This window comes from Cucurbita pepo, chromosome LG08, assembly GCF_002806865.2.
Source record: "Cucurbita pepo subsp. pepo cultivar mu-cu-16 chromosome LG08, ASM280686v2, whole genome shotgun sequence".
In the NCBI taxonomy this organism is placed as follows: Eukaryota; Viridiplantae; Streptophyta; class Magnoliopsida; order Cucurbitales; family Cucurbitaceae; genus Cucurbita; species Cucurbita pepo.
The window spans coordinates 654,304-669,730 of NC_036645.1; the positions used below are offsets into that span (position 1 = coordinate 654,304).

General features: G+C 34.8%; 3 protein-coding genes, 1 long non-coding RNA gene and 4 other non-coding genes across 8 annotated transcripts; 2 read left to right on the plus strand and 6 right to left on the minus strand.

Moving 5' to 3' along the window:
• The first annotated feature begins 1,196 nt into the window (after positions 1-1,196).
• LOC111800343 (UDP-glycosyltransferase 92A1-like) lies at positions 1,197-3,197 on the plus strand. The gene has a single exon (XM_023683990.1). The coding sequence runs from the start codon at positions 1,665-1,667 to the stop codon at positions 3,150-3,152; it is 1,488 nt and encodes a 495-aa protein (XP_023539758.1). The 5' UTR covers positions 1,197-1,664; the 3' UTR covers positions 3,153-3,197.
• An 826-nt stretch (positions 3,198-4,023) lies between these two features.
• LOC111800346 lies at positions 4,024-5,869 on the minus strand. Its single transcript, XR_002815981.1, has 2 exons — positions 5,613-5,869; positions 4,024-5,225 (listed from the first exon to the last, which is right to left on the minus strand). It is a non-coding gene; the product is annotated as an uncharacterized LOC111800346 (long non-coding RNA).
• On the minus strand, positions 4,290-4,377 carry LOC111801234. Its single transcript, XR_002816109.1, has one exon. It is a non-coding gene; the product is annotated as a small nucleolar RNA Z122 (small nucleolar RNA).
• LOC111801231 lies at positions 4,714-4,799 on the minus strand. The gene has a single exon (XR_002816106.1). It is a non-coding gene; the product is annotated as a small nucleolar RNA Z122 (small nucleolar RNA).
• Positions 4,972-5,056, minus strand: LOC111801232. Its single transcript, XR_002816107.1, has one exon. It is a non-coding gene; the product is annotated as a small nucleolar RNA Z122 (small nucleolar RNA).
• LOC111801233 lies at positions 5,165-5,250 on the minus strand. Its single transcript, XR_002816108.1, has one exon. It is a non-coding gene; the product is annotated as a small nucleolar RNA Z122 (small nucleolar RNA).
• A 4,245-nt stretch (positions 5,870-10,114) lies between the features above and the next one.
• On the plus strand, positions 10,115-12,086 carry LOC111800587 (pirin-like protein). Its single transcript, XM_023684354.1, has 6 exons — positions 10,115-10,354; positions 10,471-10,520; positions 10,652-10,690; positions 11,061-11,089; positions 11,185-11,351; positions 11,427-12,086. Exons 1-6 carry the CDS (start codon positions 10,146-10,148, stop codon positions 11,908-11,910), a joined length of 978 nt encoding a protein of 325 aa, XP_023540122.1. The 5' UTR covers positions 10,115-10,145; the 3' UTR covers positions 11,911-12,086.
• A 1,199-nt stretch (positions 12,087-13,285) lies between these two features.
• Positions 13,286-15,298, minus strand: LOC111801135 (ras-related protein RABA5d-like). Its single transcript, XM_023685122.1, has 2 exons — positions 14,835-15,298; positions 13,286-13,774 (listed from the first exon to the last, which is right to left on the minus strand). Exons 1-2 carry the CDS (start codon positions 15,169-15,171, stop codon positions 13,458-13,460), a joined length of 654 nt encoding a protein of 217 aa, XP_023540890.1. The 5' UTR covers positions 15,172-15,298; the 3' UTR covers positions 13,286-13,457.
• Positions 15,299-15,427: the final 129 nt, after the last annotated feature.

Sequence of the window (15,427 nt, forward strand, 5' to 3'; positions counted from 1 at the left end):
AAGAATATATATATATATATATATATATATATATATATATATATATATATATATATAGTTTTTTCTCAATTGATTTATCATATTTTATGGAAATTTTAGCATATTTTTTTAAAATTTATTGATGTAATACAAGCGAATTTAAAAAAAAAAAAAATTTTAATTTAAGGATTAAATTTATAATTTTAAAAATTCAAAATTCAATTAAAATTAAACTTCAAAGTTTGTTAATTAAATTTGTAATTTAGTCTATATACGTTACATTCTTTAAATGTTATAGGTTGGCTTAATTATTGTACTTACTTAATAAAGATGATTAAATTGTAGTCTTAAATTGCAAGAAAGTAATGGCGTTTACCAAGTTCATGAAAAGAAAAAGAAACCATCTTAAATAGACTAAAATTTAATTTCGGGTTATTTTTTATAAACATGATCTGTCACGTATAGATTTTGCTTTAGGAGTATCATATAGTATAATATGAGTGTGTGTGGTACAAGGGTTGAGAAAGGATGATCGGCGTGTGAAGCAACATAGTGCTTTGACAACGTGAGAGAGAAATCATGATGAGGTGATAGCGAGAGAAAACAATGATTCCAATAGAGACTATCAATCATGTCTGATTGAAAATCGAAAGTGGGGAAGAGAGAGGTGAGTGAGAGGGAACAAGTTAGGCAAAGGGGGGAGAGCTATTGTGAGAAAGAGATGAATATAAGTCGGGTAGTTGATCTTTTAACGTGTCAACCCTATGTTAAATGGAATTCAAAATTAAAATTTAAAATAAAATGAAAATATAGTCTTAAGGGACATTAATTGAAAATTCGAACATGAAGGAATAAAAGAGGGTGGAAAATGATAGGGAGATGTTGGCGAATGAATAATGACATCCAACAAAAAATAAATAAATTGGAGAGTGCTTTCACGTGGGCTGTGCCCAAAGTTGTGGTAGAGGACAACTCTCCTACGTAAAAGGATACAAATTGATTGGTCATTCCTTTCATAACCGTGTCTAGGATTCAGAATCCAGAAAGACCAACACAATTCTTTCAACATTTTTTATACTCACACTAAAGGGAAAGTAGCTTGATCTGTTCGAATCCAAGTCGTGAGATGGCAGTGACGGTGAGGAAAATGCATAGGTTGGTCTAGCTTTGGCTTGCTCCGGTCATTATGGCAATTGATGATCCCTGGTGCAAACAATAAGTCAGAGTCCCTTAAAAACTCCCAGTGTATAAAGGAAGGTTCGGGCCCCCAGACGTCGCAGAGGTCCCTCATTCGAGTATCAGGACGAAAGGATATAACAGTACATTGAAAGATCCAACAGTCAAGGGGAAACAGAAAGGGGTTCTAAAAAGCAAGAATCGAATAAAATTTAAGTATTTAAATCCTATTGATTGAGTCACTAAAAATTTAGAGAGGTCGCTTTTCATTTTGATGTGATTTTGCTTTTCATTTTGATGTGATTTTGGTTTATTCTTATATCTTACCGTATATTCGGATTTCTAAAATTTCTAAAAGTGATAAAACAAGTTGATTAAGGTCGGTCTTGAAATTGTGGACTTTTGTGGACAAATTATTATGTAAAATTGCCGCGCAATTACGCTATAAATAAAGCCCCTTCATTGTAAACTCCACCTTCCAAAGCTGAGTCCCGCCGGCCGACGGAATAATGGGCTCTGAAACAAACTCCGGTGAGTACCATATTCTCATGCTACCGTTCATGGCCCACGGCCATCTCATCCCCTTCCTCGAGCTCGCTAATTTCATCCACCGGAAATCCTCTGTTTTCACCATCACCATCGCCTGCACCCCCTCCAACATCCAATACCTCCGCTCCGCCGCCGCCGACTCCAAAATCCGCCTCGCCGAGCTCTACTACTCGAGCTCCGACCATGGCCTTCCGCCAAACACCGAGAGTACTGAGAATCTCCCTTTAAATCAAATCGACACCCTGTTTCATTCCTCCACCGCCCTCGAACTTCCCCTTCGGGAACTGATTTCTGACCTCGTCCAAAAGGAAGGCAACCCGCCGCAGTGTATAATCTCCGACGTGTTCTTAGGTTGGTCGGTGGCCGTCGCCAGAAGCTTCAACATTCCAGTTTTCAGTTTCACTACATGCGGTGCTTATGGAACTCTGGCTTACATCTCTCTCTGGTTGAATCTCCCCCACCGTTCATCTACCAGCGATGAGTTTTCTCTCCCGGGGTTCCCGGAAAGTTGCCGTTTCCACCGCTCCCAGCTCCACCGGTTCTTACTCGCCGCCGACGGCACCGATTCCTGGTCCAGATATTTCCGGCCGCAAATCTCCTATTCTTTGAGCTCAGATGGGTGGCTCTGTAACACCGTCGAAGAAGTCGAGTCATTCGGATTGAAACATTTGAGGGATTACATAAAATTGCCCGTCTGGGCAATTGGCCCGCTTCTCCTCCAAACCAGCTCCGGCGGCCGTCGCCGGTGGGGGAAAGAGAAAGATTCCGGCGTGGGTTTAGAAGCTTGCATGAATTGGTTGAATTCCCACCGGAAAAATTCAGTTCTGTACATTTCCTTCGGATCCCAGAACACAATTACCGAGACCCAGATGATGGAACTGGCTTACGGATTGGAGGAAAGCGGGAGCGCATTCATATGGGTAGTGAGGCCGCCATCGGGACACGACATGAAAGCAGAGTTCAGAGCTCATCAATGGCTGCCTGAGCATTTCGAGGATCGAATGAAGGAGACGAATCGAGGATTGGTGATCAGAAATTGGGCACCCCAGTTGGAGATTCTAGCGCACGAATCGGTGGGAGCGTTTTTGAGCCATTGTGGGTGGAATTCGACGGTGGAAAGCTTGAGCCAGGGAGTGCCGGTGATCGGGTGGCCGATGGCAGCAGAGCAGGCGTACAATTCAAAGATGCTGGTGGAGGAAATGGGGATTGGAGTGGAGCTGACAAGGGGGAAGGAGAGTGAGATTAAGAGAGGAAGAGTGAAGGAGGTGATAGAAATGGTGATGGGGGAATGTGGGGAAGGGGAAGAGATGAGGAACAAGGCCGCCATTGTTAAGGACAAGATGAGAGCTGCAGTTATGGATGAACAAAAGGGTTCCTCTAACACCAACTTGGTGGACTTTCTTGAATTCATTCAAGCCAAACAGAAGAGTCTAAACAAAATCAAATAATATGTTGTTATTTTTCACATCAATAAAATTACTTTTATTTTAAAATTAATTTTATCTATTTATCTCTAATTTTATCTACTTAAAACAAAATATGATCAATTGTCCAAAATAATTTGTTTATGAAAAATTAGCCATTTAATTAATTTTAAATTAATTTTAAAAAAAAGAAAGTGAAGGTAAATATTAGGGGTAAAAATCGATAATAGAAATGGATTCATTTTATTGTTTATTATTGTTTGTTGGTTTATGATTTTATTTTATGTAATTATTGAAGACCTTATTAACCCACGTCTCCCTTGGTGACATCCACATGCTTTGCTTTAATTTAAGACCTCATAAAACTCACTTTCTCGTAATTATAAAATGTCTGAACAAGCTATTCGAGAAGAAAAAATAAATCAAGTACCTTAAATTATTTCTAATTCATTAGATTAGTTAATTGTAGATAATTATAAAGTTATATTATAAATAATATACTTTTAGATTTGTTTATTTTATTTAAGAACCAATCGATTATTATATAATTTTTTAATGGTAAATAATTAGACTATTTTGTTTTCAAAATCTTTGGAATATATTAAAAGTTAAGGAACAGTTAAAACTAAGTTTTAAAAAAATTACAGAATAAGGGTATAGGTTTAGGGCTAGGACTCGGGTCAAGGTTTAGGCCACATATTCAATGATGAATGAGGCTGATATGGGTCCATCAAACTAAGTAACACACTCACTCAACCAATAATGAACAATGATGAATATTTAACTTTTATTTTCTTATTCTTAATGCGCATTAAATAATAGAAAACCCTCTAAAAATTATAATTATGATATGCTTGGATTACAAAAATGAATATAACTATGGACACAACAAACAAAAATGAATATATGAAAATTTCATATAGCAGCTGTAGGATCAAAAAATTGGTACAGCCAAAGAACCCAATACGAACTATTGGAAGGGAGAAGGAAAAATATAATCAAACAGACTTCAAAATGAGGAATTTCAAAGAAATGAATTTGGATGTCAATGCAAGTGGAGGCATTCCATGAAATGTAGTTTCGTTTGATTAATGGAGTTTGGCCAAGATCTTTGAGGATTTAAGAGAATGACCATCGTCAATTTGAATAAAAGGAACAATATTTGGGATCAGACTGACGTGCAATATAGTTCAGCATAGCATAGCATCTACCTCTGTTGAACATTTCAATTTTGTCTTCATTTCCCAAATTTCAACAAGAAAAATAATAATAATAACTAAAACTTAAAAAATTGAGTAGGAGAGTTTGTATTAAAAACTAAGTGAGTCAAGCGAATTTGTATTCGCGCCCATGGCCGAGCAACGAATGCTCAAGTCTCTAGCCCCAACTTGAGAAGAAGGTTTTACAAAACAGGGCAGAGAGATTTTGAAAGAGAATATGAAAGCAAGATGGAGTGAAATTGAAAACGTTATGTCATACATGCAAAACAGCTTAAGTAGCATATAACTTTTCCGGGTACGAGGAGCAAAGTAGCTACAAGTCTTAAGATTTAGAAGCTTCGAAACAAGAAATATAACATTAACAACAAGGGATCAGACTGACGTGCAAATAACAAGTTCAGCATAGCAAATGCCTCTGAAAGTATTCTGTAGCTTGTCATCATTTCCCAAACCCAATAAAGTAAAATAGTCGCAAACATTAAAAGATTTTGGAGCTAAGAAAATAAGAAAACATGAAAGGATAAATATCTTTTTCTTTGTGAATGTTCAAAAAACAATAAAAGTAACAAGCCAACTACAAGTCTTGACATTTAGAAACATGGAAATGAGAACTATAACATTAACAAGGGATCAGACTGACGTGCAAATAATAAGTTCAGCATAGCAGCTGCCTCTGAACGTTTTTGTAGCTTGTCATCATTTCCCAAACCCGATGAAGTACAACACTAGCATGGATTCACAACACATTTCTCATCACAAAAACATGAACGATTTTGACAGTTAAAAGCTTGGAAATGAAAAATATATCATTTACAACAAGGGATCAGACTGACGTGCAAATAACAAGTTCAGCATAGCAGCTGCCTTTGAAAGTTTTCTGTAGAATGTCATCATTTCCCAAACCCGATAAAGTAAAAAACATGAACAATCTTATGAACCACTAATTGGCCAAGACAAACAGTTACCAAAAAATAATAGAGCCATAAAAATTAAAAACACATATTGCTGAATATCGCTACTTCATATATATTCAGAAACCAAGAAGCTAGATCATTGCTTGAACTTTGCAAGCTCGTCAATAAAACCAGAACTTCATAAACATTGCTCATATTCAGTTATGCGATCGTGAAGATCAAAACAGGAACTAAGTAAAAAGTAAATGACTCATAATTAGTTAAACGATCATGCGATAATGCAGATAAACCAAAGAAAGCTTATACCTGACACACAAACAAAGGAAATGCGACCAAGATTAGTGAAGTACCTTTCACGGATTCGAACTCAAGCGAAGAAATCCACACATCGCTAACAGCCTAACACTCGAGGAGAAAAAAGCTCAAGAGCTCCACCGGAAATACCTCCGGTACGTTGTTGTAAGTACCATCGCTAGCATTATGAGTATCGCGACTGTGGGTGATATCGGGGTTTCTCTTTGAGCTGGGGGCTTCTTCCTAGGGTTTCGAAGAGAAGCTTCAGAAACCTCGTCTGATTTTTCTAAACCCCCATTGACGTAGCTTGATGGAAGACTTAGGGTTTTAGAAGTGGAATGCATCAACAACTCCTATATAAAGGAAATTTGGATCTTTTTAGTGGGCTTGTAGGAATGGGCTGGAAAGCCCAGTTCAATAGCCCGTAGCCCAAAATCCTGGCCCAAATCAGGCTCACAAGTTTCTTTTTTATTTGGGCCGGCCCATTAGAATTAAGTTAGGTTTTGCATTATTTAATTCAAATTAATATACATAAAAAGATGTATATTCTATTTATTTATTCATTTAAAAAATAAATATATACTTATAGGGAATGCTTTGTAGCGTGCTCGTTGGCACACTGCTTAATGTCTAGCTCTGATACCATTTGTAACAGTCCAAAGTCACCACTAGTAGATATTGTCTGTTTTGGTAGCCCGTTACGTATTGCCATCAACCTCACGATTTTAGAACGTGACTACTAGAGAGGGGTTTCAACACCCTTAAAAATAATGCTTCGTTCCCCTCTCCAGCCGATATGGGATGTCAAATTAACTAACGGAAAAGAATCTCTTTCCGCTCTCGACTTTTTTTTTCACAGATTCTTCATCCCATTCAAGGCAGATCTTTAGCTCAACGAGTTAAACGACGAACATCTGTATCCATCTCTTAAATTAAAAAATAAAATAACGAGTATTTTACTATATTCTATAGCACTTATACATGGAGTTGGTAAGGTTGAAACTCAACCATTCTTTCAATCTCTCCCAAAAGACATTTTTTAAAGATCAAAGCATGGCCTTTCTCCACTTCTAAAGTGTTTGACCTTTTTATTTATTTTTTATTTTTTAATTCTCAAATAATAAAAATCTCAACAAATTCAAACACATTAAGCTCTTCAATTCCCCACTATACCTTATGGTGGAATCACCACCTTTGCTTCTAGAAGTTGACAAACTTATTGGATCCTTACAACAAAAATACCAAATCTTTCTCTTTTCCAACATTTTACTAAAATATATCCTTAAAAAACATCGTGGTATGGTACAACTCTCGAGTATTCATGTATCAATTTTTATGCTTCAATTTCATATTCTTGAGTGGGAATAAATAAGTGGCATATCGAGGTAGTGGGCTTGTTGGGTTAGATTAGATTGGATTATCTGACGTTTTAAGTTTGTTTTAAATGACACTTTGGTCGGTTTGTAATGGGTATCAGCCAATTTTGGTATATAAATTTGCCAGTATTTGAATCGGTTATACTCCGAAGCTACTTCACAAAGATATTGACACAATTTTTTTATATAAATAAATAAAACCTAAAATTTTGATGTTTTTTTTTTTAAATAGTAATAAAATAATACCTAAATTTTTGCATGAAGGAAGTATATTTGAAATGGGCTTTCATGGGCCAGCTTTGCCGCATTAGTTCCTTCATTAATGGGCCGCCCTAATAGCCCATATACATATATATATATATATACATATTTTTTGGAAGTATATTACTTTATAACAATTTGACTTAACTTTAAATGGTCTTCCTATTATTATTTTTACTTTTATAAAACTATATATCTGATTTAATAATAATAATAATAAATAATAAAAAGGTAGAAAACTCATATTTTCAATGCGATTAATCATTTTTTAATTAAAATTTTATTATAAATCCAATACGGACCTAAATAATTGAATTTTAAGATGTCTTAATTATTAATGTAATATATATCGTATAAATAGAATTTTTTAAAATAATTTAAAAAATTTACAATTCGACAATTAAATCTAATTCAATTAAAAATTTAAAAGTTGTATTGGGACGAGTCGTGAATCCTATTCAGGTTAGTACGGTCACCAATCCCACAAATTCTTAATTTCAAATTTACCCAAAAAAAATTCTCGTCCATCCCATGTGCCGCCCTAATTCCAAATACTATTCATTGAATCGAGACAACTTAAAACTAACCATTTTATGTTAAATAATTAATTATTATATGGAAAAAGACAAAAAAGACATTAAAATTAAATAATAATGATTTTTTAATTTTGACAAATTATTTTAGTCTTTGTAAGGCACCCCATTAATTTGGGGAACATGGATGACAACTCGAAACGGCGGCGTTTAGTTCACATCTGGATCTAGACGCCAAATTAGAAGAACAGTTACAAGAACACATTTGACAGTCAAACGTTCAAACTATTATTTTCTTAATATTTTACCCAATTTTTTTTATTACATTAGTTTTTAAAATATTTACTATAATTTTAAAAATCATTTCCATATCTCATAATAAAATATTATTCTAATGTTTTGTGCACGTTAATTAATCACCAATAATTTAAATATTATATATATATATATATATATATATGATACGAAATTCTAGAGAATCTCTCATATTAATTAAATAATCTTGTTGCTTTTCACATTTTAGAAAATTTTAAAAATTCCAATTTTCTTTTAAAAAATGTGTGATTTAAAAAAAATATATTTTAATAAATTTTTAACAATATGATATTTTCTATAATATCATGGAAAATATAATGTTTTTTTTTTTTTAATGTAATCAGATTATACATCCAATAAACACTCTCGATTAAATAATTAAAATATTTTTACTCTTTTTTAGTGGTATTTTATTTTACTAAATTATTAATATTACAATTTAATAATTAAAAAAAAAACATAAAAAAGTCAACGTTTTGATAAGTATAAATATTTATATAAATTGGAAGCAAACGCAATGCTTAGGTGTTGGGATGTCATTTTTTTTTTAATAAATATGTTTTTTTTTTCGGATATTTATTCGTAATAAATTAACAAAATAAAAAAGGAAATTGCCAACTCCAATTCCAAAAATAGACCAAAAAATTTACCTCAAAAAATTATTAAATGTTATCGGTGTTCTCTAATCATCGTAATTGCATGTGTTTGCATTTGCATGACTCATATACTGGGATCACTTATTGAGTATTTATCGAAATATTCAAGCCGTGTGTCACATCATTTTTCAAATAGAGGTAAGGTGCACTCGTACGGAAGGCGACGATATCGCAAGCAAAGACGACGACATTGCGAAAATTTGAAGAAGCGTTATTAATGAAGCAAATTGTTAGGTGGTATAGTGAAACAAATAGGTCAATTTCCAATTAGTGGGACAAATTTCATTAACAAATGTGCCCATAAATGAAATGAAATGTAATGGATTCAAGTTTATCTAATCTTATCACAATAGAGTCAAATTATTTATAATGTCCATCAAAATTTCGTAACGTACAGAATAAGTTGTCGTATTAATGACCAATTTATTCATAATTAACCGGTTAAGATATTATTGTAATGCTTAGTAAAGAAACGATATATCGTTTTGAATGAGAATAATTTGAGATCCCACATCGATTATAGAAGAGAATGAAACGTTCCTTATAAGGGTGTTGAAACCTCTCTCTAATAGACACGTTTTAAAATCGTAAGATACGTAATGGGTCAAAGCGGACAATATCTATTAGTGGTGGGCTGAAAGGACTCGTGTTGCTTTCTGCGGTTACTCTTCCCTATTCGATGCACGTTTAGATAAGTAGATAACATGGAAGCAATGAATATAAAGGAATGTCCGGGTCATTTAGTGTCGAATCTGGATTCAAAATCTTGGTCCGATTCTAAGCATGAGACGTTACAATTATGAACTTGATCTAAATTATTAAACATAAGGCGTGACGTTGAATTTTGTTTATAACAAAGTTTTATATACATAATATATAGTTTGATAGTGAAAGTCTTTAAAAAGCAAAATTCATATGAATAAGGTATGGTCCTATCATATCCATTTAAGAAAAGAAAAAAGAAGAAGAAGATTCTCAGTGAATTGACAATTAAATTGCCAGCATGACGTCATCCTTACATCATCCTTATTATTATTATTATTTTTTTTTTATAATTTTATTTATTTAATTTTGGTTAGAGTTTAAAAATATATTTAAAACTCGATAACTAAATAAAACAGAAATCTGTTAAAGGCTATATAGATAAGGGACTAGAGTGGATAATAAAATTATTTTATGTGAATTTATAATTAAAAAAAGAAAATAAAAATAAAAAAAAGCTCTACATCATCGTGATTCAATGATGACATCATATTTATGATTGGTTCAAAAAGAAATAATTTAAATAAAAAAAAAGGGAAAAAGAATTGTGTCCCCACGTCCTAATTTTCGCACGCTTTCAATCGCTATGCGTCGCCTGTGTGTCAGAACCCCAACAAACCCGCGAATTCATATATAAAGGAAATCCCGAAGCCCCAATCCTCTCATCGCAATTTCTTACTCTGTTTATGAAATCTTCTCTTTCCCTCATTTTCAAACTCCCCGCCATTCTTTCCCCTAGATTTTCGATTATCCCTACCACCGCCATTTCCGCCACCATGTCCACTTCCGATCACTCTTCCCCCGCCTTTGACAGACCTCGCTCCGTCATCAAGAAGGTTCTCGCTAAACTCCAGCACGAAGGCGATGGCGCCGTTGTTCGTCGAGGCATCGGAAGGTCTCTTTCCTTCTTCTTTGTTTTTTATTTTTTTTATTTTTTTTTATTTTATTTTATTACCGGTTCCTCTTCGTCTTCTCCGCTGCTGATTTTGTTTCTCGTCTCTGTTTTTTCAGGAGCGATTTGAAGAATCTGGATCCATTTCTGATGCTCGATGATTTTTCCGGTAATCGCAATCGCAATCGCTATCTGATTGTGTTGTTTTTCTTTGTTATTGATGAATTCGTTTTTTCTTGTTTGTTTCTTCTTTTACTGATTCCGTCCTTTTGTTTTCTGCTATTGTTTGATTTCTTGCAGTTAGTCCGCCGGCTGGATTCCCCGATCATCCTCACAGAGGTTACTTTCTTTGAATTGAATTTTCGTTGTTGAATAACGGAACTGGTCTATTAATTCAACTTATTTTCTTTTTAATTTGTGGTTCTGCTTCATCAATATAATTTTAAAATGGTTACATTACAAATTTGGTATCTGAAACATAATTCTGATTAATTTTAAAGATAATATTGATTTGATAAAAGTTTCCTAAATAGTTTCGATCATTAATATAGAAACGTTTTTTCGATCATTATATTATATTTTTCTAAATCATACTTAACAAATTTGATTAACATTGAATATGACATCTCATATATTAGAAAACGTCTTTTATTTTCTCAATTTCTGTATTAATTGTTTTTCCTTTTTTTGTTCTTCCCCCCCCCCCCAGGTTTTGAGACAGTGACTTACATGTTACAGGTAAAATCTATAGTTCTGAGATGAAAAGAAAAGAACAGGGACAAATTTCATTTAATTAATTAATTAATTTGTTGATTTATTTGTGGATTTTTCAGGGAGGAATTACCCATCAGGATTTTGCTGGCCACAAGGGCACGATCAGAACAGGGGATGTACAGTGGATGACAGCAGGAAGAGGTATTATCCATTCTGAAATGCCTGCTGGCGAAGGTCCTCAAAAGGGATTGCAACTTTGGATCAATCTTGCAGCACATGACAAAATGTAACCATTTCCCCCTTCTTTTTGTATTTGTTCGAGAAATTATTCAATGTGACTGACACAATGTATGTGTCACAGGATGGAACCAAAATATCAGGAGATTCTAAGCGAGGACATTCCGAGAGCGGAGAACGACGGTGTCGAAGTTAACGTTATAGCAGGAGAGTCCATGGGAGTCCATTCTCCAATCTACACTCAAACGCCAACGATGTACCTCGACTTCACATTGAAACCAAAAGCTCAAGTGCATCAAAGCATCCCAGACACATGGACTTCTTTCGTATACATAATCGACGGGGAAGGGGTATTCGGGTCGTTGAACTCGTCCCGGGTAGCTGCTCACCATGTCCTAGTGTTGGGACCGGGAGATGGGCTTAGTGTATGGAACAAATCTTCAAATCCATTGAGGTTTATTCTTGTAGCAGGGAAGCCACTGAATGAACCAATTGTTCAACATGGACCATTTGTGATGAACTCCCAATCTGAAATTGACCAAGCCATTGAGGACTACCACTATGCCAAAAATGGGTTTGAAATGGCAAAGCATTGGAGATCACAGTGAGGAAAAAGAAAGAAAGCTTCTAGAAGACCCCAAAAGTTGTTGCCGATTGTTCTATATAAGGTCAGGGGTCTCAGCTTATCTTTGTCAAATTTTATGTTTTTAATTATTTTATTTTATTTTGTTTGCTGCCTTTTGTTTTTGTTCTGTTCTTTTGTTGTTTCTTTTAATATAAAAATTATAATTTAACCTATTTTCTGAAATTGTTGGTGGAAGTAATGTGGTTTATATATATATAAATATATATATATATATTTCTTCTCAATCATTTTCATTTGTGACCCTCCAACTATAAACCACTTTGTAGAAAAAGGGAAGGAGGGTGAGAGATTTTGCATTTTGGGCAAAGGATTTCAAAATTTCAATCTCCTTTCTCACCCAAATCCCCTATTTTGTCAACTGGCTGGTGGATATCTTCCATGCCATTATATTAGATTTGATGACGTGTTTTTTACTAAATAGGTGTTCTGTTTAGTAGATTCTGTCCATTTTAGCTTGTTATGTAACGTCGTCAGCCTCATGGTTTCAAGACGTGTTTGAATGACGATGATATGTAACGAGTCAAAGCATGCAATTCCACACACTAACGTGCATTTTAGAAAAATTCTATGGATATCACCCAACATAAAATTGTTTCAAGTAAAACACGCTTAATCGTTGAGCTCCTATAATTGAACCATCGAAAAGGAAGGTGCACCTTGTTGATATCGATAGTAACTTTCAATTCTTTTAAACATTTCTTAACTATCATATCTTGTAAAGTGATGCATCTTCTCATACTCGAATAAAAATTATAATTCTATAGCCGAAAAATGATTACATTTTTGAAGTACGGTATGAAACAAAGAATTATAGTATTGAGATGAGTTCCATCGATGAGAAAGTTGAAATGATCACAGCTCACGTTCAAAATGAAATAGCTATGAGTTTGGCAAAGTTTCACTTGAAACCAAAATTTTCCTTCTCCCTTTTTTTTTCTTTTTGGGTCTTTTGAGTTATAATTGATTGAATGAATGGAATTGGGAAATTAATGTAATGAAAATGATAGGAACACAAAATTTTCAAAGCTAGAATCGATTTAGATTCCATTCTCTTTACCCTATTCAACGTGTTTACATTCGTTCGAACTCTTCATTTTTTTTTTTAAAGTTGAGATTTCTAAATCTTAACCGAAAAAAACCCTAAACGGATCATTCAACCCTTCCATCCTCCCGTTAAGACCTTAACCGGGGAAAAAAAACAAGAAAATCCTAAATGAATCATTCACGATACGTTGTGTAAAAAGAAACTGAGTTACGATCAATAACTTTCAATTTTAGAATATCTGTTCTTTCTATTTGCTTCAAATAATAATTAATACAAAAGAGTTTCTTGTCTTAATTAAATTCAAAGAAATAATTTCATTTCTATATATGGCAAATGGTCTTTAGATTGAATTGGAAGAGGCTTGAGAGAAACTATAAAGGAAACAAACAGAAAAACAACCAATTTGAATCACCAGACCAACAGAACCAGAAATGACTCAACTCTTGGAGCTTAAGAGATGAACATCACCTTGAACAGCAAGACAAATAGCTCTCCGATTGCTTAGATCCACCGTTGTTGACGAGGCTCACCCGGTTAACGGATAATTCTGCTTTGTAGGTATCCGAGTTTAGGACCTTCCTGCTGACATTGCTGTATATTTCTCGGATCACGATCTCGAATGCCCTTTTAACATTTGTTGAGTCTAGAGCCGACGTTTCCATGAAGAACAACCCTTCGGCCTCTGCTAGACTCGTGCCTTCCTCAATACTCACGTCCCTGATGTTATCCAAGTCACATTTGTTCCCGACTAGCATCCTTGCCACCGTCGTTTCGGAATGAGCTGCATGACGATTTCAATAAGATATCAAAACTGATAGTTTAAAGGAATCAGATAGGCATTAATTCATCAGCAAATGGGTGAAAGAGAGCAACTCTAAGACAGAAACAATTGAACAGAGAAATCAAGCATGTAGCAGCTGACGATAACTTCTTTGGGCTATCCTCTTTGGACTTTCCTTATCAGGCTTCCCCTCAAGGTTTTTAAAATATGTCTGCTAGGGAGAGGTTTCCACACCCTTATAAGGAATGTTTCGTTCTCTTATCCAATTGATGTGGGACCTCACAACATCAAACTGATCATTTTCCAACCCAATTCGCCCGCCCAAATTCGAAACTAAATCTCGTCTGTAAGCTATGTTATAGGATCAACAAGATGACTGTGTAAGACTGTCCCACCCAGAGACACCATAACCAAATGAACTCACCCAATATGCGATAACGAATATGGTATCTGAGGATGGTGACAAAACCGACGAAGTTGATCCTCAGACGTAAATTTGCATCAAATTCGTATCTAAATTCGCAACAAAGTTTCACATTACGACTAAAACGAACAAATGCACAAGCTTAGGGATCTAACAGGTGAGGCTATGAGCTTTGTTTCAGCTACAAGGTGAGGCTATGAGCTTCATCAAGTACTTACACTCCCATTAAGAGGACATAACTTTCTTTCTTTCTTACTTGATTTGTAATTTTTCGAAACATTTCATCATTTGGAACTTCAGAGAAATTCGAGCTTGATAATGACAAGAAAACAATGATAAATTAAGCATCAAATTTGGTGCTAATAAGGAATGAGCAAGCAAAATCTGACTGAATTTCATTACATAATCGTCAGTAATTCTACAGAGAAAATAGGATTCAGATCTGAATTATTTCAAAGAATCAAGAATTGCTATCTATTTCATACTATGAAGTTAGTTCAAGTAATTGAACAAAATCAAATCACTACAACAAAATTCCAAAAAGAGAAGAGTCCAGATCTAGACATCTCAACCTAAAAGCCAGAGAAGACCAAGATCAAAAAGAAAAGAGAAGAAAAAGTTGAGGCAGGCACTCACTCTTGAGCTCGTCTAGCCATCGACCGACACTATCGAAAGTGGAGCGGCGGCTGATATCATAAACGATGAGCGCACCGACAGCGCCGCGGTAGTATGCAGAGGTGACGGCGCGGAACCGCTCTTGGCCGGCAGTATCCCAAATCTGAGCCTTAACTTCTTTGCCGTCAATATCCATAACCTGCGTCTGAAATTCAACGCCGATTGTGGCCTTGGAGTGGAGATTGAACTCGTTTCTGGCATAACGAGACAACAAATTGGATTTCCCGACAGCCGAATCTCCGATTATGACGATCTTAAAGAGGTACTCCTCGCCGCCTTCATCATCTGACGACGACATTGCTCAGCCTTCGATTCTACCTCTGCAACTTTTTAGAGAGAGAAAGAAGAGAGAGAGAGAGACAGAGCAATAATGGAATGAAGGATGAAGAAACAGAGCTGGCAGAGAGACACCCTGCGCATTTAGTGCTAGTGGGAACGCCCCTTTTATACGTCTTCCAATTTTCCTTCCATTTTATTTTGCATAAATATTAATTACATTTTTTTTTGTTATATTTTTTAAAAAAATATAAATTTTTTAATCAAACCATCATTCG

Coding starts and splice junctions, on each gene's coding strand:
- LOC111800343 (XM_023683990.1), top strand. CDS start 1,665: ATGGGCTCTGAAACAAACTCCGGTGAGTACCATATTCTCATGCTACCG.
- LOC111800587 (XM_023684354.1), top strand. CDS start 10,146: ATGAAATCTTCTCTTTCCCTCATTTTCAAACTCCCCGCCATTCTTTCC. Junction 10,355..10,470: donor GTTCGTCGAGGCATCGGAAG/GTCTCTTTCCTT, acceptor CTGTTTTTTCAG/GAGCGATTTGAAGAATCTGG. Junction 11,090..11,184: donor CAGTGACTTACATGTTACAG/GTAAAATCTATA, acceptor TGGATTTTTCAG/GGAGGAATTACCCATCAGGA.
- LOC111801135 (XM_023685122.1), bottom strand. CDS start 15,171: ATGTCGTCGTCAGATGATGAAGGCGGCGAGGAGTACCTCTTTAAGATC. Junction 13,775..14,834: donor ATGGCTAGACGAGCTCAAGA/GTGAGTGCCTGC, acceptor ATCGTCATGCAG/CTCATTCCGAAACGACGGTG.